The sequence below is a fragment of the Dermacentor albipictus genome, chromosome 7 (genome assembly GCF_038994185.2).
Source record: "Dermacentor albipictus isolate Rhodes 1998 colony chromosome 7, USDA_Dalb.pri_finalv2, whole genome shotgun sequence".
NCBI classification, from domain to species: domain Eukaryota; kingdom Metazoa; phylum Arthropoda; class Arachnida; order Ixodida; family Ixodidae; genus Dermacentor; species Dermacentor albipictus.
Genome location: NC_091827.1, coordinates 20,962,158 through 20,985,770, shown reverse-complemented (window position 1 = coordinate 20,985,770; position 23,613 = coordinate 20,962,158). Strand labels below are relative to the sequence as shown.

The following is a 23,613-nucleotide window of genomic DNA, read 5'->3' as shown; positions in this document are numbered from 1 at the left end:
GGTATAGCTGTAGTGTGTAGCTGTAATAAGTACACTCCTTTTTATTAGGAAGACACGCTACATAAGACATCAGAAGATTCTCATTAAGTTTACCTCCAGTATAGCATTTTGAACCATCCTACGAATAGTGAGTTTAGGTGACCGATAAAATTTACCTGGAAAAGAGCTGGACTATATTTTGAAATTAAAACACTCCAAGTTTCTGATCTGGTTTTATGCATAGTGCACTGTTACCTTGTTGACTAATACTGCTAGCTTGAAGTGGCATATAGAGGTTCACATGTTAACTTGCAATGCACCTTTCTACAGCTGCCACTCCAGCTGAGGCATGCAATCATTGCAAAAAATTACACATTCCTTCAAGAAATTTGTTTCAGAGTGAGGTGAGCCTTCTGAAGACAGAGTACCATTTGCTTAAAATAGAATCAGATCTCCATGTTGTCAATATTTTTAAAGTGACATGAAGCATTAAATTTTGCTATTTAGGTTGCCCTGAATAGAGCAAAACTAAACGCAACTGTTAAGTTTGGGTGGTACTCAAGGTAACCTGCAAGATTGTGTGGGGCAGTTACACACAGACTGACTTTTTTGGCATGTTTAGCGGCAAGCTGCGCTCCCAGCAGCAATGCTGATAGGCTAGCCGCTAGCTCCATAAGGTCAAGCAAAGCTGGAGGGGCTGGCAGATTGCTTCACAAGAGGATGATTCCTTCAAGACCAGTTTCAACTTATACTAGCTGATCCTGACCTCACCTCTATCAAAAAGGCCTTGAGATTCAGCGGGCACTGCTCCGCAGAGTCAAGAAAGCCTAACTTCATGGACTCGGGTGGAGCACTGGAGCAGTCAGGAGCCAGAGGAGAAGGTGGCTGTCTTTCCAGCACAGTTTTTGTGAAATATTCCTTGTTCCAAGCCAACATTAACAGCAGGGCTCTAGGAGGTGGAGGACATGGTAAGGTCAGTGCAAGGCCATACTGACATCTCCCATCGACTTGTGATAGTGCATATCAGCACCAGTGAATTGCATTGCCGTAGTTTACACCTGAAAACTATGAGCACTGTGTGGAAATACGTTTTTTTTAAAGTTCCACGCAATTACCCTGCCCTTCATTTTAAAACTACATATGATCCAGAGTAGGCGGAATGCGGACCGCTGCAGTCATGGCACTTTGTGAAGACATTCGCACAGTTGTCCAATTTATATTGATGTTATCAGCACTTCGCAAACTGAGTTTCCCACGGCAGCAATGTGACCTACGCCCATATCACTGGCTTTTGAAACGACTACTTGAGTTCAGAATGAATGGCCCAACTGACCAGCTGACGAAAGCTAAGGTGACTCATGCACACACATTTGGTTAAGGTGAGGACTACATGGTTGTGTTTATCTCCATTGTTTGCTTTTTTATTGTTATGGACCCAACTGCAGTGACCACTTGGTCAAGCAGCGCATTAGAATGACTGTCTTTCGCATTTAACAAATCTCTTAAGTAGGTTATAGAATATGAAAACAGGAGTGTGCGGACCATATTAAGAGTGCATGTGCACTATCAGTCATTTCTTCACCTATAAATAACTGAAAATAAGTCATTGTGTTTCTTCAATTTTATCTGGGGGAAAAAGCGACACTGAAAAGGTTAAGGATCCAGAAAAATTAAAGGGCCTTCAATCCATGAGAACAATGTTTTATTATGAATTGTCAAGGTACTCGATATCTGCAGGGATCTTTACTAGCAAGAAAATTTCATACTAGTGTATCTAGTATCACTGAAACCAGTTGAAACATAGTAGGAATCAAAAAAGCACATAATTGTATAATTTCAATTCCTGAAAAAAGGTTGTTTTAACTGCATTACATGGCACTAGTAAATAGCCACTAAATTCTCTTGAAGCATTCAGCACAATAAAATGCAAATAAATTGAAACATTACATACTATTAGTGCAGGTATTAAAACTTCAATAATTAACAAAATCCAATCCTAGTTTTATGTGTGCACTGAAACAAACTCACAACTGATTTAGTAATGACCAGTTAAACACTTCAATGCCGTAAAGTGCTTGTCTGCAAGAAAATCAGCTTTAATATCATAATAATGAAAAATGAAAGGACTTCCAATGATTCGTGCATGTATAGAACTACAGGCGTACATACAGCTGAGCTTCAATGAAAACAAAAGGAAAACGTGAAAAGCAAGCCGGAACAATAAGTGCGAAGCAACTCAGCACTGATGCACAACACGTGTCAGGCACACTTCTGGTGCCAAGGCGTCTATTGCGGCCCCTTTTATGTTGGAAGGTTTGACAGTATAAGTGGCACTGAAACACCCTCTTGCTTAAGTGGGTTGTGCATGTGTCAGCTCAGTGTGAACTTCCGAGTTACCCTGAGTATATGAAGAGCACCAACATGGCCTCTCGCCGAGTGGATGCACATGTCATCCTTCACTCCGGACTTTGTGTGGACGAGCGGATGTCGGTTCAGTGCAGACTTCCCCACCGAGTTGTCAAGACATGAAGGGCACTGAAACAGCCTCTCACATTAGTGGAAGTGAAGACCAGTGCAATGGAAACTTCCGCAAGTACCTCCAAGGACATGAAGAGCACTGACACGGCCTCTCGCTGAGTGGATGCACAGGTTATCCTTCATTCAGAACTTTTGAGGATTGCTAAGAGCATGCAGTGCAGAGAAATGCCCTCCCGCCTGTGTGGATGCATGGCTGTTCGTTTACTGCAGACTTCCACAAAATGTTCTCAGAACATGAACAGTTCTGAAACAGCCTCTCACATTAGTGGAAGTGCTGGTGAACCTTCCATGTCGACTTTTGTGAAAAGCTTTGAGGGCACAAAGGGCACTGAAATGGCCTCTCGCTTGTGTGGGTGCGCAGGTGTTGGTTCAGAGTAAATTTTTGTGAGAAGCTCTGAGGGTACGAAGGACGTTGAAAAGGCTTCTCTCCTGTGTGGGTGCGCAGGTGCTTGTTCAGAGTATTTTTCAGTGAGAAGCTCTGAGGGCATGAAGGGCATTGAAATGGCTTTTCTCCTGTGTGGGTGCGCAGGTGCTGGTTGAGATGACCCTTTTGAGAGAAGCTTTGAGGGCAAGACGGACACTGAAATGGCTTCTCGCCCGTGTGGGAGCGCAGGTGTTGGTTCAGAACACTCTTTCGTGAGAAGCTTTGAGGGCATGCAGGGCACTGAAATGGCCTCTCGCCTGTGTGGGTGCGCAGGTGTTGGTCCAGAGTAAATTTTTGTGAAAAGCTCTGAGGGCACGAAGGACATTGAAATGGCTTCTCTCCTGTGTGGGTGCGCAGGTGCTTGTTCAGAACACTCTTTCGTGAGAAGCTCTGAGGGCATGAAGGGCATTGAAATGGCTTTTCTCCTGTGTGGGTGCGCAGGTGCTGGTTGAGATTACCCTTTTGAGAGAAGCTTTGAGGGCAAGACGGGCACTGAAATGGCCTCTCGCCTGTGTGGGTTCGCAGGTGTTGGTTCAGAGTAAATTTTTCTGAGAAGCTCTGAGGGCACGAAGGACATTGAAATGGCTTCTTTCCTGTGTGGGTGCGCAGGTGTTTGTTCAGAACATACTTTTGTGAGAAGCTTCGAGGGCATGCAGGGCACTGATATGGCCTCTCACCTGTGTGGATTGGCAGGTGTCGGTTCAGAGTAAATTTTTGTGAGAAGCTCTGAGGGCACGAAGGGCATTGAAATGGCTTTTCTCCTGTGTGGGTGCACAGGTGCTTGTTCAGAGTATTTTTCAGTGAGAAGCTCTGAGGGCATGAAGGGCATTGAAATGGCTTTTCTCCTGTGTGGGTGCGCAGGTGCTGGTTGAGATGACCCTTTTGAGAGAAGCTTTGAGGGCAAGACGGGCACTGAAATGGCTTCTCGCCCGTGTGGGAGCGCAGGTGTTGGTTCAGAACACTCTTTCGTGAGTAGCTTTGAGGGCATGCAGGGCACTGAAATGGCCTCTCGCCTGTGTGGGTGCGCAGGTGTTGGTTCAGAGTAAATTTTTGTGAAAAGCTCTGAGGGCATGAAGGACATTGAAATGGCTTCTCTCCTGTGTGGGTGCGCAGGTGCTTGTTCAGAACACTCTTTCGTGAGAAGCTCTGAGGGCATGAAGGGCATTGAAATGGCTTTTCTCCTGTGTGGGTGTGCAGGTGCTGGTTGAGATGACCCTTTTGAGAGAAGCTTTGATGGCAAGACGGGCACTGCAATGGCCTCTCGCCTGTGTGGGTTCGCAGGTGTTGGTTCAGAACATACTTTTGTGAGAAGCTTTGAGGGCATGCAGGGCACTGATATGGCCTCTCACCTGTGTGGATTGGCAGGTGTCGGTTCAGAGTAAATTTTTCTGAGAAGCTCTGAGGGCACGAAGGACATTGAAATGGCTTCTCTCCTGTGTGGGTGCGCAGGTGTTTGTTCAGAACATACTTTTGTGAGAAGCTTTGAGGGCATGCAGGACACTGATATGGCCTCTCACCTGTGTGGATTGGCAGGTGTCGGTCCAGAGTAAATTTTTGTGAGAAGCTCTGAGGGCACGAAGGGCATTGAAATGGCTTCTCTCCTGTGTGGGTGCGCAGGTGCTTGTTCAGATTACTTTTCAGTGAGAAGCTCTGAGGGCATAAAGGGCATTGAAATGGCTTATCTCCTGTGTGGGCGCGCAGGTGCTGGTTCAGAGTACTCTTTTGGGAGAAGCTCTGAGGGCATGAAGGGCATTGAAATGGCTTTTCTCCTGTGTGGGTGCGCAGGTGCTGGTTGAGATGACCCTTTTGAGAGAAGCTTTGAGGGCAAGACGGGCACTGAAATGGCCTCTCGCCTGTGTGGGTTCGCAGGTGTTGGTTCAGAGTAAATTTTCGTGAGAAGCTCTGAGGGCACGAAGGGCATTGAAATGGCTTCTCCCCCGTGTGGGTGCGCAGATGCTGGTTCAGAGTATTTTTCGATGAGAAGCTTTGAGGGCATGCAGAGCACTGAAATGGCCTCTCGCCTGTGTGGGTGCGCAGGTGCTGGTTGAGATAATCCTTTTGTGAGAAGCTTTGAGGGCAAGACGGGCACTGAAATGGCCTCTCGCCTGTATGGGTTCGTAGGTGTCGGTTCAGAGTAAATTTTTGTGAGAAGCTCTGAGGGCACGAAGGGCATTGAAATGGCTTCTCTCCCGTGTGGGTGCGCAGATGCTGGTTCAGAGTACATTTTTGTGAGAAGCTTTGAGGGCACGAAGGGCACTGAAATGGCTTCTCGCCTGTGTGGATGTGCAGGTGCTTCTTCAGTGCAGATTTCACCATGAAGCTCCTAGGACAGAAGTGGCAATGAAAGGGCATCTCACCTCTTTGGATGCACAGGTGTTGCTTTACATTAAGTTTTTGAGAACCTCTGAGGGCGCAAAGGGCACTGAAACAGCCTTTTGTCTGTATGAGTGTGCAGGTGTTGCTTCAGCTTGAAGTTCACAAGAAGCTCCGAGGGCACAAATAGAATTCGTACAGATGATGGCCTGTATGGATCCTGGTGAGCAATTTACATCACACTTTGTCTATCTCATAGTCACAGGAGTTACAGTGGTCATGGTATCCTCCATATAACTGCATCTTCATTTCCTGGACAGCTGGAATGCCTCAATTCTGCACGAAGAAAACAACACAGGTTACCCAAGTAATGCTTCACTTAAAAATAAAAATGTAATTACAAAATGCTGACGAAATGAAATTACATAGATATTAGTGGAAGGATCAGCCTTTTCTTCATTCAATGTCTTTGCAGTGATTTCTGATTAAGTCAGACCACAGCTAGTCAACCATTCTGATTTGAAAAATATATTTTTATGATTGCTCAATGGCCTGATTTATGAAACTTGCACAAATTTTTGCTTAAAACATTTTTTACCTGTAAGATATAGTGAGAAGACTAGGAGCATGGTATTAGTGCAAGCTGCTGTTGCAGTGAAGTGCAACAGCCTGAACAGTCAGTAATACCACCATGGGCATGATTACCCAATTAAGAACAGCATCACTTCGTCTCGAACTAGGTTTCACGCTATTGTCTCTTGTGGCAGATGGCTACGTTTCTTAAATTTATTTATAAATGTTGCCACTCACTAGAGTCCTAGGAAGAATGAATATAGAGAAAATGCAATCAAGGGACGAAAAATGCAAACATTGCAAAACAATATTATAGCCAAACAATACAAATCACAAATATGACTACATATTTACAGGGTGCAGCAGGTACGTGAGAACACACATTTTGTGACCCCCATTCTCTTGGTATATAATAGCTGCAAATACTTTTATTGCGAAAGCAACACTACGCCAGGTCTAACCACTCGTCGTTTATGCCGTGGCCCCCCAGAGCCGGCGCTGCGCTTAGCAGGTGGTGTGACGTTAGCTCTCTCCGTTGCTATGACGATGCGTGACGTCAGCTTGCTCCCTGCCACAGCTAGAAGGGAGCCGCTCGTCGCGTGTGCCGTGGCCCCCGAGCCGGCGCCGCGCCTAACAGGTGGTCTCTCCGTTGATATTGTCACGTGGTTGTGACGTTGAATAACACAGTACCAATACTGTGAACGAGAAAACTAACTTTTATTGGGCGAACCTGTGCCCACAAAACAGGCTACACTTATAGCACAACGATAGAGGCGAACACGCTCGGCGATCGTCGAAAATCTGATCAGCGGGTCAAGCGCGTCGGCTTTTATACAGCAGTCATCGAATGTTCCAGATTAATCGTTGGGACCCGCATGCCTTCTACAAAGTTCTACCCCATTCGTGTCAAGCGATGAAATCAGATGACACAAGGTTCGGCGACAACAGACAGCGGATAGAAGCATCGATAACTTTCCAGAAACTTCGGATACATGCAGGCGCGTCCCGCGCTGTGCGATAACATTTGTTAGGCGGCAAAACGTGTCGCCCGATAAAGACAAGTACGCGTGTCAATATGACGACCTCCTTGCCTTGCGCTCGCTCCGTGGCGGCTTCACTGGGATATACAGCGGTGCGCTACGCACGTGTTGGTGGATCAGTCTCGCATGGGTAGTTACCGAAGAAGAGTCTACTAAAGCGAAAGCTTTACTACGCCAGCCAGCGAGCTATTTCGGCTCGTGGAGCCGTATGACGTACGTCATATGCCGTGGCCGACGAACGACCTTGAGCCGCCGTTGCCTAGCAAGGCCGCAGAAGAGACCGCTTTCAGTTCTCGAGAGCGTCGGAATGAGACGCTGCATAGACGACGTGCCGAGGAAACGGAGGAAGAATGTGCAAGCCATGCAGTTCTTGCTTTCGCAATTCAACTAGGGTTAACCAGAGCTAAACAGGCATTTTTTTCGCTGCAGGTAACCATGGCTGAACTTCAGCTAACTCAGCAAATGAAGAGGCATGCAGTTATGTCCTTGGCTGGACAGCAATCATTTGTGTTCAAAATTCCAAAAGAACTGGAAGCTGCCAAGGATGATGTGGACGCTGTTTCACATTGGAAATGTAATTGTCAGCGTTCTGACGCTCTTAGGTCACCATAATTCATTAGTCGCATCCAAGGTATTATCATAAATACCGTGGCAAGTCGATAAGAGCCCTCGCCAAGGAGGTGGAGGTTGACGACCATATTTGCTTTGTCAATGACAATTAGGAACAGGAAAGGTCCCAAGACTGACCCCTGTGGTAAACCTGATATGAAAGGAAATGCCTCAAATATGACTGCTGACTTTGACAAACTGAATGCGGTTTTCGAGATAGGATCTGATAAAATGCAGATTTGATGTCTATTCCGACTTCACAAAGCTTATATGGAGTTTTATGTTCAGGCACTTAATCAAGGGCGCTGGTAAAAACTAAAAGTATTGCCTCTATTTGTTCCGTTATTAACTCTAAAGTCGTCATTGAGGCAATAAGCTGACAGTGAAAGCCTAAGTGACAATGAAAGCCTTCCATAAACCCATGCTGGACTACAGACAGCATGTTGTCTATCTAGATATTGTTTATGGTGCTGACAGATCACATGCTCTAAGCAATTGCACAAAAGTTGGGTCAGTGAGACAGGACAATGATTTTGCACATTTAGGGGTTGCACCCACAGTGTTGCAAGCAGGTTCTTATGATCGACTTAAGTTTTCCAAGAAGCCATCGACTACCACATCTGGCGACGGAGGGAGGCCCTTCCAGCAACGCACAGCTTTCACAGTTGATGTTCACGCCTCATCACTTAATTCGCTTCAAGAGCGCAATGTTGCCCTCCTGATCATCAAGCAGTGGCCAATTATTGATGAAAGGGTCCTCGTCGAGAACTCCCGGGGGAAGGGGTCGACGACAGGCAGTTGCCTCCCATTGTGACACATTGGAGACAGGTGAACAACGTACGCGACGAGCACAGGTAAGACAGGTGCACAACGTACCCAAGCAGCACATGGAAGACCAGTGAGGGGTTATTTAAGGTCGTCCTGGCCCCCGTGTTAAATTAGGACTGCTCGAGACTCGGAGAAGAGTCATAACCATGTACCAATGAAATGAATAGAATGTTTTCTACCTTTTTCATCATCTCGATGCCTGGCTTCATCGTCGTTTCCTGATTCTTGCGGTACAGACCCACCCCACCCGGTCGAGATTGTATCAGCTGGGTGGCAGCGATGGGTACTGGCTTCAGCAGAACGGTGAGCACTTGACTTCCTTTGATAATTTGCCAAGTTTTAGCTCGTGTGTTTTCTAAACAGCAAATTAGTTTTTGTACATGCAGGCTCCTATTGAACGTTTCCTCATATTACAGCAGATTAAGAAAGTCATCGTTCGGGATGGACCATGGATTTTAACAAACGAAAAAAGCAAACGTTATTACTATATGAAAAGCTGGGAATTGAGGTCGGGAAATGTCAAAGAAAGCCACAGCTTGTTGAGGTGATTGAGAAGTGCGGGGCTCTTGAGGACAAATTTCAGAAGCATGAGAAGATGAAGAGAAGTGAGCTGAGAAAGCTGAACAGAATGCTTCAGAGGAAAGGCAAGAAGCTGAACAAAATGCTATAGAAGAGAGGCAGTGAGCTGCTCAAAGCGAAGCTGCAGAAAGAAAGGAACGAGAGGAGCAGAGAGCTGCAGAAAGAGAGGAACGAGGACAGCAGATAGCTGCAGAAGACAGACAGCTCAGGAACTAAAGCTAAAAGAACTAGAGGTACAGTGGGACCTGGCTATGCAATCGGCAAATAACATTTCAATAAATGAAAGACGTTCAGGTAATGCAGGAGTAAAAATAGGAGATCTCATGCCATCGTACAAGGTAAACGATGACATGGGATTGTTTCTCGTTACTTTTGAACGAACCAGCAAGAAAAACGGGTTGGCACTAGAGTTGGCCACAACAGATTTTGACCGTTTTTGTTGGCGAAGCAGCCAAAATAATTGCAAGGCTCACAAGAGACGATGCAGATGATTATCAGAAAGTAAAAACTTTGTTGCTAAGCAAATATGGACTCTCACCGGAAGCTTACCGTCGTCACTTTCGGGAGACAGCTAGAACGCCGGGCGAGTCTTTTCAAGATTTCACTTATAAGCTGAAAGCAAATTTTGTTGAATGGCTAAAAGGGGAAGATGCATTTGGTTGTCATGACAAGGTTGTAGAGTTAATTTGTATGGAGCAGTTCTATGGGTCCTTGAGTGAAGAGATGCACTTGTGGATTCAAGATAGGTTGGGCGAAAAGGTCTTGGAACGTGCTGCAGTCCTAGCAGATGAATTCACGGCATGTCGCGAATCTAAGAAAATGCGTGTGAGGCCATTCACTAAATTCAGTAAAGAGGAAAACAGGCCCCCTTTCATAACAGGAAAGCTGGAGGTGGGACCAAAGACATGCCAACCGATAATTCACGCCAGAATGAAACTGCAGCGAAACACAAAAAAATCACCAAGGCCATTGGAGGCTACAAAACCGGACGTCCGGTCCCGTTCCCAGGAACCAGGAGACCTTGTGATTGGCTATCGGAAGCCTAGAATTGTTTTCTCTTTTGTGTATGGCAACGACGACAACCTGACGCTCTTAGAACCCTACCTTCGCAACTTAGTATTGAATTGAATGCCACGTAAGGTACTTATCAGAAGAAGCCAACAAACACTGACATCAAGGACAACATAGAGGAAATTACTTGTGCTTAAAGGGCCCCTGTAACGCTTAGGACAAATTTTGTAGAAGCGTAGGGTACAGCTAAAGTTAATCATGTGCACCACAATTTGCGTGAAACGTCTCACATCAAGAGAGCTACAGACTAGTACACGTTACCCTCCTCCACTATCATGCATTTTCTCCTCAACTCATTCGCCGAGTGATCAGGTCAGAGCTCTGCGTCATGATGGCACGTCATGTTGTCAACTTCCGCTTCTCTAGGAGCGAGCAGGCGAGCCCTCTGCAAACTCTGCCAGCTGCTTAGCAGTGTACGAGTTGAACAGGACTTCGGGATGAAACACTTGGGAGGTTTATTTTACATTATTTACAGTTTGAGTCAATGAACAGTCTTACCCCCGTATGCATAAATGCAACTTAAGTCGAAGCACATGCCTGACTTGATATAGATGACGCCTGGCGTTAACGTGCCCAAAGACGCTCACTGCGTTTCCTTCGGCGCGTTCCCGATAGGCGTCACTCGGATCAAGTCAAGCATGGGCTTCAACTTAAGTTGCATTTCTGAATACGGGGGTTAGAGTCATTACGGGCCGGCAGCAACTCGGACGCTGCGGCCCGTCGCAAGAAGTTCGAGAGAGGTGAATCATGGAATGCTCCAGGAATTATCTCTTGCTGCTCCCGGTCTCTCTTTTAAGCCCTTCGATGTCTGGAAGGCGCGTCATGTTCGGCCAATGGTAGGCGCCCGTGCAATGGTGTCATACCCGGCGAAGAGAGTCGCCGCTTGGTCCCCCTGCGGTCTTGCCTTACTGACTTGCAATGCGTCGTCACAACGAGAGAACGGGGACGATGCTTGGGCCCCAAGTGTCCGAGGGCCCTCTACTCCCGGCGATATGGCCTCGCTGGCTTGCAAACGCCCTCTTCAAAGGCTTCCGGGGCGACGCTGCCAGGCCTTCCCGGTACATCACAGCCGTCTTGCTTCGGGACCCACTTGCAACAGTGCCGGGCTATCCCCTCGCTTTCTGGAAGAGTCTAGCATTGAATGGCTCCACCGGCGGCACACGAAGTGGGGGCCGCCAACTTGTTTGCACTTGTCGTGCCTCAGAAATGTGGCATCCGTGCTTCTGCATTCCTTACTTAGCAGTGGTGCGATTCGATGTGGTCTGGGGAACTCGAAGTAGCCTCAGGAAACGGCCCCATATCTAACAGCAGCTGACCCCAAGCGAGAGCTATCGAAGCAGCATGCATTGCGAGCCCACTGTCGCAGCGCCGAACGTGTCTGGTATTCCAGTAACCACAGCCTAGCTGGGCGTTTCAACGGAACGGTGGAGGCATAAACTTAAGCTGATGAAGGAACTTTAGGATAGATGTACGCGAACTGCCTGATCGGTCTCCACGGTCCAGCCACCTGTTGGCGCAGAGCTTAACCAGCCAAACAAAGAGCTAATATTGCTGAAACCAAGTGTAACATTTTAAACATATACAAAAAATGTGTTAAATATTACACTCCTGCGAAAAATTTACACGAGCAGCCAAAGAAAAATACATTTTCTTACTGCTACTATGTGTGGTTGAGCTCTGTGCCACCAGGTGGCTGCACCGTGCAGACCAGTCACATTTGTCTTCTGCTCAACCCGTGAGACGACACGGTCAAGCGGCCAGGCCTTGTCCCCTTGTGCTTGCGTTTACCCTAATACCGGACTCGCGAAACGCTATTGCGTTAGCAATCTACCGGTATAAAGCGACGGCCACAAACGCGCAAATCCTGGCACCGATCAGATAGTGGCAGTCTGATGCGCTGCAGCCATCCGCTCTTCTGCCTTGCAGAGGGACATGATGTCGCAGCTTGACATATTGCCAGTCGCTACGTTTGCAGTCCGCAACGCAACAAAGCCGAATAATTGTGCTCGCGGAAAGACTGAGACCAACTCTGACTGCAGAGCTCTTGTCAAAATGGAGCATGTTGTAACACAAGTAGATGATTCTTGCTGTGGGCCAGAAGTGCTTAAGTGTAGTGAGAAATTGTTGTGCATTCTCCTTCTGTTACTTTCTTTTTATAAAAACAAATTAACTAACATTCCAACTATTACAAACATCATTTGTTCACTATAAAGGTGGAAAAATTATCGATGACACGCACTGGGCAGCCAATCAGACAGCTCGTCCACATGTCAATTGGGTGATTTACATCATATGGGTAGGGGCGGCTGAAAATTCTGCCAAGCAGTGTGCTGCGATCGGCAGCGATGTGCATTTTTAAAGCCTTATAATAAATTACACACTTTACGTGGAGCACTTAGGTGCGTCAATTAATGATCAGAAGGACCTAGTCTTACGACTCAGTACGTTTGTAGAAGGTCATCAAAATCGTTTCAGGGTGCCTTTAATAAATGAAATAAGTAAACAATAAATTAATGGAAATGACAGTGGAGGAAAAAACAGCTTGCCGCAGGTGGGGAACGATCCCACAACGTTAGCATTTAGCGTGTGATGCTCTACCAATTGAGCTACCACGGCCCCGTTTCCCCATCCATTTTCTTGGGCACTTATGTTTCCTAGTAGAACCCTGGGAATGTTAGCCAGTGCCACCACTCACAAATCTTGGTAGCAGATGTAGAACATCCTTTCTACCGCAGGCATCACGATAACGTGATCTTTTTGAGTGAAGGCTAACCGGTCAATAAACCCATACATGCTACCTGAAGGCATCAATGTTGTGACTAATAAAAATCGGGCCCCTCGGTTAATCTTCCTTCTTCTCGTTAATGTAAGGTACTTAGGGACTCAGTGGCAACAATGGACATTGTCCATCCTGCATATGTGAAACCTGAGGATTTCATCGGGGAATGTGTGTGGATCTGGCAGGTAGTTGAGAATAGTGCTTGCCTACCCATAGTCAGAGTGAAGATTGAAGGGCAATTCGGACTATTGCTGACTGAGGCTGCAGTATCGCACAATCTGTCCAAACATTATCCCTACTTCTTTTGAGATCGCTCGGAGATGCTGTTGGAGAAGGGCCTGAGTTTTGGCAACTATGCGGTCCAAGCTCTCATGCATTCAAAAGCTCGGGAGATTGTGGCAAGAGTAAAACACGGCAACGAAGCCAAAAATATGCCTCACGAAGTAGAAACTCAGGAAACACAGCCCATAGCTAGCGAAAGCGGTGAGGAAGACGCTAGTGAGGGGGCATCAGGGTCAGTAGGAATACCGCAGGAAGAACTAGCAGAGAAGTTAGACTAATTTGGTACTGCCACATTCAGAAGGATTTTTAGACCTACTGATGGTTGATAAAGAAGGACTTGCGGCAGAACAAGACAGCGATGTATCCCTCGACAAGCTTCTGCCACAGTGTCGAACCTACGTCAATCTTTCTTTCGTGTAGATTATTCAACGCAAACAAAACCATATAGTGTAATTTTAACTGAAATAGGCAATTAATATAGCTGACATCGCTTTATGCACATAAATAAGGCATTTGGGATAAAAAGAACACAACTTTAAAAATAATGGTCAACCCTTTGCGTACATCGCGGTATAAGGCTGTTTATTAATAGTAGTGCTCAGCACCTATTAATGATGGGAAAGTTTCCGTCTTCAGAAGGTATTGACAATATGAACTCTAAATTACTAAAGAATACTGTATCTAAGCAAGTTCTTATTCCATATTTTTCATCAATCTTTAATGAATGGTCAGATTCCCCAAGATTTGAAACCGCCAGTTATATCAATCTTCAAAGATGTTAACAAAAACTTGCCTGAAAACTGCCGACCAATATTGCCAACGTGTACATGCTTTTAAAATCATGGCACATATTGTTGTATCTCATGTTTACCATCACCTAGAATCTAACTTCTTTTTTCATAATTAACATAGTTTCAGGAGATGTTTGCTGTGCAAAATGCAACTGCATGAATTTACAAGACTTACATTTTAAGATGGACTAAATCTTTCAGACTGACTGCATCTTTCTGGATTCTTCTAGAGCTTTTTACCGCATAGCCCATAGCCGCCTGTTTTAGAAGTTATCATTAAAACTTGATTCATTACTTTCTTAATTTCTTTCAGACAGAGAGCAGTTTACTTTTGCTAACAGCTTCTCCTCACCGCTTTCGGATGTTTCTTCGAGTATACCACAAGGAAGCCTTCTTGGTCCCATACTCCTTCTAATAAACATTAATGATGTACCCAATGACTTCTTACCATGCATGGGCATATTCACTGTAGACTGCATTATCTATCGTCCTACTAACGGCTCTGATGACCACCTGATACTCAAAAATTATCTAAACCAAATTACTCATTGGTTTAACACTTGGCTAATGACTCTAAACTTACAAAAGTGTGAAGTTATGTCCTTCGATTTCAAATGTTCTAACTTGAACCATTCCTGCTGTATGAGAAATGTGTTATCTCGGGCCTTATCATTAAAATATCAGCGTAAATCTTTCAACAAACCTCTCCTGGAATTCTCACGTTACCACCATCTGTACCAGTGCTTCTTGATCACTGGGTCACCAATGCCACAACCTTCTAAACTCACCTACACATACCTACAAACTGGCACCTTAAACATTTGTTCGCCCTCAGCTTGAGTTCGCTGCTCCAGCCTGCTCCGGATTGCAGCATTAACATGCTGCAATCAATCCAAATAGAGGCGCACATATCATTTACCAGAATTATAATTACCATTCTAGCGTTGAAATAAAGCTTCACCTTTAACTTCAGCTGCTAAGTAATCATCGTGACATAGCCCTTTTGTCATTATTCCATAAGTAGTACACCTACCACACAAACAATAGCTCCCTACGCCTAGAAGCATCTTCGCACAGGTCACACACATTACACGATCATCTTAGGTTCACGCGCATCTACAGTAAAACTGAAGCATTCAACTCGTCTGCAATTCCATGTGCCTTTCGTCTCTGGAACAGCCTCCCCGAACACATAGTTGCGGAAACTGACCGTGAAAAATTAAGGCACTCGGTCAGCTCGCTTAACCCTTGTCAACCCATGCTTTCTTACTGTGCAGTTTTTTCTTGCTTTTTCCTTACACTGTAATACATTTGTTACAAACTAATCGAGTTGCTTTTTATTGTTTTGACACAGAGATGTACTTTGTTAATGTGTTTCTGTAATATTTAGGCTGTGCACCTGGCTTGTGTTGTTTCTTTCGACGTTTCATATCGTCCCGGGATAGCCACCTTTTATGTGCTTGCTTTGTTCTATGCACCCCTTACTCAATGCCCCACATAGGGGCCATGTAAAGTATTTTACAAATGAGTAAATAAATTAACAGATATCATTTTGACAAGAAACAGATATTTCTGTGTTCAGCGCACTTCAAGAGAGCAAAAAAATATTTTGAAACAAGCGCATGTAACGAATACCATGCAGTACCAAACCCTGAGCTCTTAACTCATCACTGCTCCTTGGACTATTTCAAAGCTATTGAAATCACAACCATGGAATCTGCTTTTCTGATCATGCAGAGTTGCAAGGAAGGTGCTCACTAACAAGTAAAGAACGTGTCTGCGGTTGAGTATGTGTCTCGTAAAATATTTCTAATGTGGCGGTGTCAACAGCTACGCTATAGAATATGCAATTGAACATTATGCCAGCACCGACGAGTCGGCGTTGACGTTTTTCATGTTCCACTGTCGTAATGAGGTCAATGACGCTGTTTTCTTAGATATCAAAGGGACTTACGACAACATCCTTCATGAAGCCATTCTCGATGCCCTAGATGACTTGGGTATTGGCGGGCGGCTCTACCTGTGGATTGTGAGCAACCTCAGCGACCATTTCGTTTACATGTCCATGCCTGACGGAGAGGCTAACCGTCATCAGGTATGCCTTGGAGTTCCTCAGGGAGGAGTTCTCAGCCGAACATTATTTAATGTGGCACTGATTGGCCTGGTGAGCGAACTTCCACCTCACATCCACATCAGTGCATATGCAGATGACATCTGCATCTGGGCTTCTGGTACAACACGCCCACAACTACGTGCGAAATTACAATGAGCTGTGTCATCTACTTCACGATACATATGGCGTCAGGGTTTGCGCTTAGCTGCCGAAAAATGTGCTGTGGTTGCATGTACGCACAAATCCCTCTGCCGATACCCGATCTCCATTAACGGTGTCATAATTCCTTATGTCTCCCACCACAGATTCTTGGGCATTATCATCGACCGCAGTTTGTCATGGACGAGGCATGTTAATATGTTGAAGCAAAAACTTAGTCTGTTTTGCCATGTTCTTCGCTTCGCAACAGGCATGAAATGGGGCTCCACGGAAGGCTTATTACTAAGACTTTATCAGTCTCTTTTTGTAGGCTACATTCGATACAGCCTTCCGATACTCTCAAACTTGAGCATTTCCTGCTTACGGACATTAGAGAGCGTCCAAGCGCAGGCACTCAAACTATGCCTCGGGTTGCCACGGCGTGCCTCCAACAAAGGCACCACTGAGGAAGCCCACGTATGCCCATTATCGATATACCTGTCCCACGAACCACTTCGTGTGTATTTACGCTTATTGACACGACACCATTGCCATCCATTGACGTCGGTTCTACATGAGCGGCCGGACAGCAGTTTCACATGTGCACTCCGCTGCCATCTACCCCACATAACATCAGGCTATGCCCTTCCATATCACCCCGTCAAACCACCGTGGGTGATGGTTCAACCTTCCGTAGGCGTACATGTCCCCGGCATACTAAATAAATCATTGGTTCCCGTCAATGGACTACAACAACTTGCTCTCGCATACATCTGGTCAGAATACCAGACATATGTTCATGTTTACACAGACGGCTCCGCGTCACCAAAGGCATCGACAGCAGCTGTGGTGATACCAGCCCAACAGATGACTCGAGGTTTCATACTATACCATAACTCTACATCAACCGCTGCAGAGCTTGTGGCTATTCGGAAAGCGATTCGGCACATCTGCGGGGAAAGACCTCAAGAGTGGTGCATTTTCACGGACTCAAAACCCACGCTGCAAATTTTGGGATGCTTCCTGCGCCACACCGCATATCAGGTTCTGGCACTGCAGATCACCGAGCTACTTTCATGCGCACAAGAAAAACACTACCGCATAGTGTTCCAATGGATCCCGGGACACTGTGGGCTCAACGGTAATGAGATGGCCGATGCTGCAGCAAGACGCGCCCTCAGCAACGGCCGGCGAACTGTAGTGCCATTCTCCAGACCGGACATCACATGCCTCCTGTCGGAATTCATGAGGAGTGCAACGAGAAGATACTGGGCCCAGCCAGACGCTCGTCACGTCCGCCTTAAAAGTCTGGATCCCGACATGAAATTTCCTACTCTGTGCGAAATTCCATGCCCTCATACATGCCTGATACACAGACTGCGATTAGGCGTCGCCTTCACGCGCATATATTTGCACATTATTGGACAGACAGACTCCCCGGACTATTCAGTTTGTGGCGCTGAAGAGACTATAGAACATGTGCTCGTGGTGTGCCCTGAGTATGCGCGCGAAAGACTGACAATGGAAGATGCATTGAGACATTTACAAAACGGACCACTGTCGGAGGACCTCTTGCTAGGCGCATGGCCACAGAGTTGGCAGACGACAGAGACAATGCGTGCACTTTCACGTTTCCTAGGTGACACGGGCCTGGACTCACGCTTGTGATACCAGTTGTGTAATGTGTCCTTCACTTCGTTCCTCCCATTATCATCCCCCATTGAGACCCTTTTTCTTCCCCTTCCCTTACGTAGAGTAGCAGGCCAGATTCTCCATTATCCCGCCGACCTCTCTACATTTTCCAATCATTAAAATACTTCTCTCTCTTATGCCAGCACAATGCTTCAAACCCTCGTGGTATAAATTCAAACTCAGAACTATTTGCTTTGTCAGTCCCTAAAGCCCAGCCTCATATACTTAATTATTATTAAATTATGGGGTTTTACGAGCCAAAACCACTTTCTGATTATGAGGCACGCTGTAGTGGAGGACTCCGGAAATTTCAAAAACCTCGGGTTCTTTAATGTGCACCTAAATCTATATACAGGGGTGTTTTCACATATTGCCTCCATCGAAATGCGGCCGCCGTGGCCAGGATTCGATGCCGCGACCTTCTGCTCTCTTGTATACTTCCCTGAAAGCGAATAGATACTCGTGCATGCCTATTCCGCGTTCTGAAAACAGCTGAAAAACTAAATTATCTTCACTTCCAATTACCACCACTTAAAACAGCTGATAAATAGCCTGATTTCGGGAAACAGTTCAAAGTGCAAACGGCTCTAACAAAAGCTAGAGGCCAGTGTTAGTTCAGTCATGCTCGCACCCTGAATAGCAGCAATGACAGTGAAAACCAATTCAGCCATTCGAATGTGAAGGTGAACAAAGTCATAGCTGCAGGTGAGACTGAATATGAATCTACTTTTAAAAAAAAGTTGCGACAGTAATTGAACACGCCATGCCACATGAACAAAGCTAAAGGTGTGTTGGAAAATGCTGATCCTGAGGATATAACATCAATGATACAACTGGAAGGGAACAATGTGGACCTGGAAAAGCAAAATATTTTGAGAAATTCATTACTGACAAGGAGTTCGCTGCAGAACTTAAGATGGTCATGAAATACCAATGCGCCTCTTGAGGAACTCTCGGAGAGGTAGAAGCTAGAGGCGTTATTGTAACAGAATCAGCTTCTATCAGAAACAGGAAAAACAATTGTATCACTCAGTGCTCTACCACATTATGAGCCTTGCACCAACAGATCATCAAGCTACTAAAATTCCAGTGACAAACATTCAGCGGCAAAATTTGTCAATGGCCTTGATGCTGGGAGCACCTTAATGCATCAGTTCACAACAAAGGTCTCACAAAAGACGACATATTTTATTACCTACACAGTCTATCGAGCAGCGCAGCAGTAGCAGCAGTGACATCCTCCAGGCGACTGAACTGTGCTATGTGCCGCCACTGACGTCCTCACCAATCGCATCGGTTACAAGAGTCTCACAATTAAAGAGCACCTAGGTTGCTTACGAACACTATGTACTGTTATCTGCTCCAGTGATGTCTAGGCCTCAGGAAGTTGTACGACTTAGTCCAGTGCAGCTTCTGAGCACTGAAAGATTAATGTTAGCTCCAAAACATACAGCGCAATGATGACAAACGTCCTGTTCACTGCTCTGCTGACTGTCATTGTCACTGGATCCCACATACAAAGGGCCAGTGGCAAAGCACCTTCCAATGAGGAATGTGAATGTGGCAGTATCATTTGGACAGCATGACATTCAATGTTTATGATGTACCTTTGCGCGGAATTCGAAAGTTGCGAGTGAAGCCGACTCTGTGAAAGTACAGGAAAGAGATACTCCCACCCTGGAGCGAAAGTGATTCTGACATTACAGCCACTAACAGCAATAGCTTTGTAAATCTCTTTGAGAGTAAATAGCAACGCGTATATCGTCTGTGCTTCATCAAACAATCATACTGCAGCTTGCACTTCTAGCATCAGCAGAGGAGACAAATCGAAGAAATTTCCCTCTGAAAATGGTTGCCTTCATTGCCCCTGCCCACAAATGCTGTAGAGACATACAGCATGGAAAATGTAAAGAAAGACATGCATCTTGTGTCACCCAACATGGAAACCCAAGCACGCTGAAGTTCCAAGTATTTAAAGTACAGCCACCACTAGTAGTCTTCATGCACGCTTCTACACAAGCTTTGAAGCAGCAGTTTTGCTGCAAACGTTTTGCCTTAAGATTGTGGAAGATGCAAATTCTGCTTACACCCGTGGCACTATGGATAATGGCAGCAAGTATAACTTCATATGTGATGACTTCTGCAAGGCACTTGTAAAGAAAGAGGTTGGTGTGGTCATTCCACACCTGACTATCTGCAGACAGGATCACTTTCAAGGCTGCAGTGCATCACAGAACTCCATCTGCATAATAATTTCGACAGTCTGGAGTACTTTGTCCCAGCTGCTGAAATTCCCTTCATTGCAATGAGGTAGTGCATTGGTAGGCGTAATGAAGAAAAAGCGAGGACAAATGGCACTATATTATTGACAAGCCGATATTACTTGGATTTTCACTTGAGGAAGTTCATAAAAGGATAAATAAATCTTTGCTCCGGTAACAGACCCTGTCTCACTTGGCTTTTTCCTTGGTTGCATGTTTCGAGCCCACTATTCCTCAGATATGTGGTAAACATGGCCACACAGGCTAGCGTACTATGTGTACGTGCCTCCGTTGAGTCAACGGACAAGATTCTGCAAAAGTTCGGGGAATTTTGACAGAAGAGGGCAGTTTAGAAAAACGCAATGCTTTGATCACTCCTTGAACTGTTTCAAAGCAAAGTTAGATTTGCCAGTGGTAGCTATGAGGTAGCCTTCTCATGGAAAAATTGTGTGTCGCTATACAGCAATCAAAGAGAAGCTTTAAAGCAGCTGGCATCTCTGTGGGCAAGAAAATAAAGCTTAATACGGATTTCACCGTGGAATATGGCTCAACCATTAAAATGTATATGAGGACATGTCTTGCTGAATGTAGACCAAAAGGAAGCCGAGGAAACTGCCATTCCAGCTCGGAATCAAATGGGGCCCTGCGACATAAGTTTTTAGTTGCCTCAAGATCGGCACTTGCGTTTCTGTAGACAGAATGCAAACCTGCAAGTCTGTTATGCAGACGGTATCAAGAATACTGAATGACTGCACCTTTAAGTATTTAAGCAACATTACTGTTTCAAGAGCTGCGGCAACGAAACATCAGTAGAAAATGGGGAAAATGGTGCTTAAGGCTGCATATCACATTCATGCTGAGACTCTCCCTTGTCGGGTGAATGCTAAGTCAGGAAATCAAACTGTTCAACTTCACATGTTTTTTAACGCCAACAAGAAAGCTTATGGAGCCTGCGCATTTTTTTCAGATATTTTGAACACGAGCGCATGTTCAAAGCTTGTCTAATGGCCAAATCAAGAGCATCAAATATAAAGAGGATCCTGCCACTGAGATTGAAACTTTATTGGCACACTGCTAGGAGCCAGGTTGGCAACATTCATGATTATCTCCCTCAAGGCATTTGCACATAAAACAGATGTAACCTTTTTGGAACCAATGCTACAGTCATGCAGCATTGCATCAGAGGATCACCATTCCAACGGCAGCATTTTGTTGGCCAGCAGTGTAAGAAATTCAATGCAGCTCTCATCAGACAAGTGCGTTTTCCAACAGTAAATTCCAACACCACTGCTCTCAAAGGAGGTTTGAATGGATGTTCATAGCAGAAAAGGCAGCATAGTAGGCAGGTTTTTGGCAGAGCATGTTAAGAACTGCAGTTCCAACCTGCAGAGGCTTCTCAGCAAGGTGAAGCTGATGCCTCAGGAATTCGGGACGGTGTTCTGTAAGGTAAAGGCAGTAATGAAATGCAGGCCTCTCAATTAAATGTCCTCGTCACCAGAGAAAATGGAAGTACTTACAGAAGCCTATTTCTCTACTGGTAAACGACTCACAAGCCTTTCTCTATCACAAAGAAGAGATTGACATTTCAGTTCTAAAATCCACAGCGACGAAAAGATGGTGTCATGGCACAGTTCCTTGAGCAACTTCGGAAAAGATGGCAGAGAGAGCACCTGCTGAGCCACCATTCTGCACACCATGAAGGTGTTCAAGCTCAAGCTTCGAACAATCTAAACGATGGAGCTTGTGCTTGTTTATCAAGATTAAGCATCAAGACTGCTATGGAAGACTGGGCAGATCGCAGAGGTACGTTGAGGACATGATCAGAACCTAAAGATCTGTTGAATGAAGCTTTCAAAAAACTCAGTAACACACAGACCTGTCCAGCATTTTTTTAATTGAGCTTTTATCGACTCAGCACACTCAAACTACACGCCTTTTCAGAGGCAGAGGATATTGAAGAGTTTTGCTTCTTTCTGCGCAATCACAAGCATCAGCTTCAAGAAAACTAAGAACAGGAACAGCATCGAACAAGGACTCTCTAATAGTACTAAAGTTGATTTACTTGAGGATTTGTTCTCGCAACGGCCACGATCATATTTTGTACACTCTCCCCTTCAAGAATGACAGAATATCTGATTGAAATAAAGAACTGCCTAACTTAAGAACAGCAAGTCTGCAGAACTGATAGCACAAATGGCGTCATGGATGCTACTCAAGCTGTAAAAAGCTTGCCTAAAAGTCTACCTGAAATCAGTGTACAGAACATGCACATGTAATGGGCCACCACTCTCTAGAGAAACAAGGCCTTAGCTTCTTCCTGCTTCATGCTTCTTACTTTGTCCAGCTTTTCTAAAAATTATATTTGGGCTGCCCCATTAGAAGGCCTTATGCTAACCTTGAGTCAAAAGGATATTAAATAAAGAAATTAACTTCAATCATGTAGAGCGACCTCTGTGTGGTATCCCGAAACGAGCGGCTACATCCTTTATCTCGCCGATCGAGATCGCTTGCACGATGCTAACTGGCCTTCCTCTCAGATGACAGGGTGCTGCACTTAGTCAAAGCGTTTAGGACTACCGGCTCTACGGATACTCACGCTTGTCATTTTGCGCACGAGGTAGGCAGGATTGGTCTTTGCTTCGAAGCAACCAACAGCTCACCAAATCGGGCACCGAAAAACACGCGCGGAAAACACGCGAAAAACGCGGTGCGATTGGTGCCGATGTTGATAGATTGTTCCGTCTGGGTCGGGAAGCCCATTTTCTTCCTCCATGGTGTAGCCATACAATCTTCCGCCTAAACGTGTAATGTAATAGGCAGCATCCAAAACACGACGCTATGGTGTCTTTACGGCTCCTACAATCGCTTTCTCCGTATTAAGCCATTAAACCTGCAAATGCATATACCCTTTAAAATGGTTATTACAAGGTTTTAAAAAGTGCGTTGCTGCCGACTGAAGCACATCACTCGGTTGAATTTTAAGCCGCCTCTACCCATTTGATCACTTTACGTCATGTTTTAGGAAATCTGCACCGTAGGAAACTCTATGATTTGCTGTATGACTTTAGCAGGGCTACTGTGTATGGAATGGGGCAGTGTGTCGTCTGCATGGAAAAACAATGTGAGAACTAATAATATATGGGGTTTTACGTGCCAAAGCCACTTTCTGATTATGAGGCACGCCGTAGTGGGGGACTCCGGGAAATTTTGACCACCTGGGGTTCTTTAATGTGCACCTAAATCTAAGTACACGGGTGTTTTCGCATTTCGCCCCCATCGAAATGCGGCCGCCGTGGCCGGGATTCGATCCCGCGACCTCGTGCTCAGCAGCCTAACACCATAGCCACTGAGCAACCACGGCGGGTAATGTGAGAACTGGGGACGGTTCTGCGATGAGGCCATGATGAGGTCACCAGTAAGCGCTGCAATCGACCGACGTGCCAAGCGCGCGAAATTTAAACACGTTGTGCAAAACTTAACTCATGCATGTGACATGTGGCGGCTGCGCGCGATCGCCCGGCCGTATCTCGAGAGCAATCCGCGTTGGGGGCAGGTGCGTCGGCGGCTCGTAGATTTGTGTGCGCTGTTTGCTCACTTTTCGTT

General features: G+C 45.6%; 1 protein-coding gene across 1 annotated transcript; it reads right to left on the bottom strand.

Annotated features, from left to right (window-relative positions):
* Window positions 1-1,664: 1,664 nt before the first annotated feature.
* LOC139047737 (zinc finger protein 850-like) lies at window positions 1,665-22,791 on the bottom strand. Its single transcript, XM_070521753.1, has 2 exons — window positions 22,607-22,791; window positions 1,665-5,590 (listed from the first exon to the last, which is right to left on the bottom strand). The coding sequence occupies exon 2, from the start codon at window positions 5,291-5,293 to the stop codon at window positions 2,780-2,782; it is 2,514 nt and encodes an 837-aa protein (XP_070377854.1). The 5' UTR covers window positions 5,294-5,590; window positions 22,607-22,791; the 3' UTR covers window positions 1,665-2,779.
* Window positions 22,792-23,613: the final 822 nt, after the last annotated feature.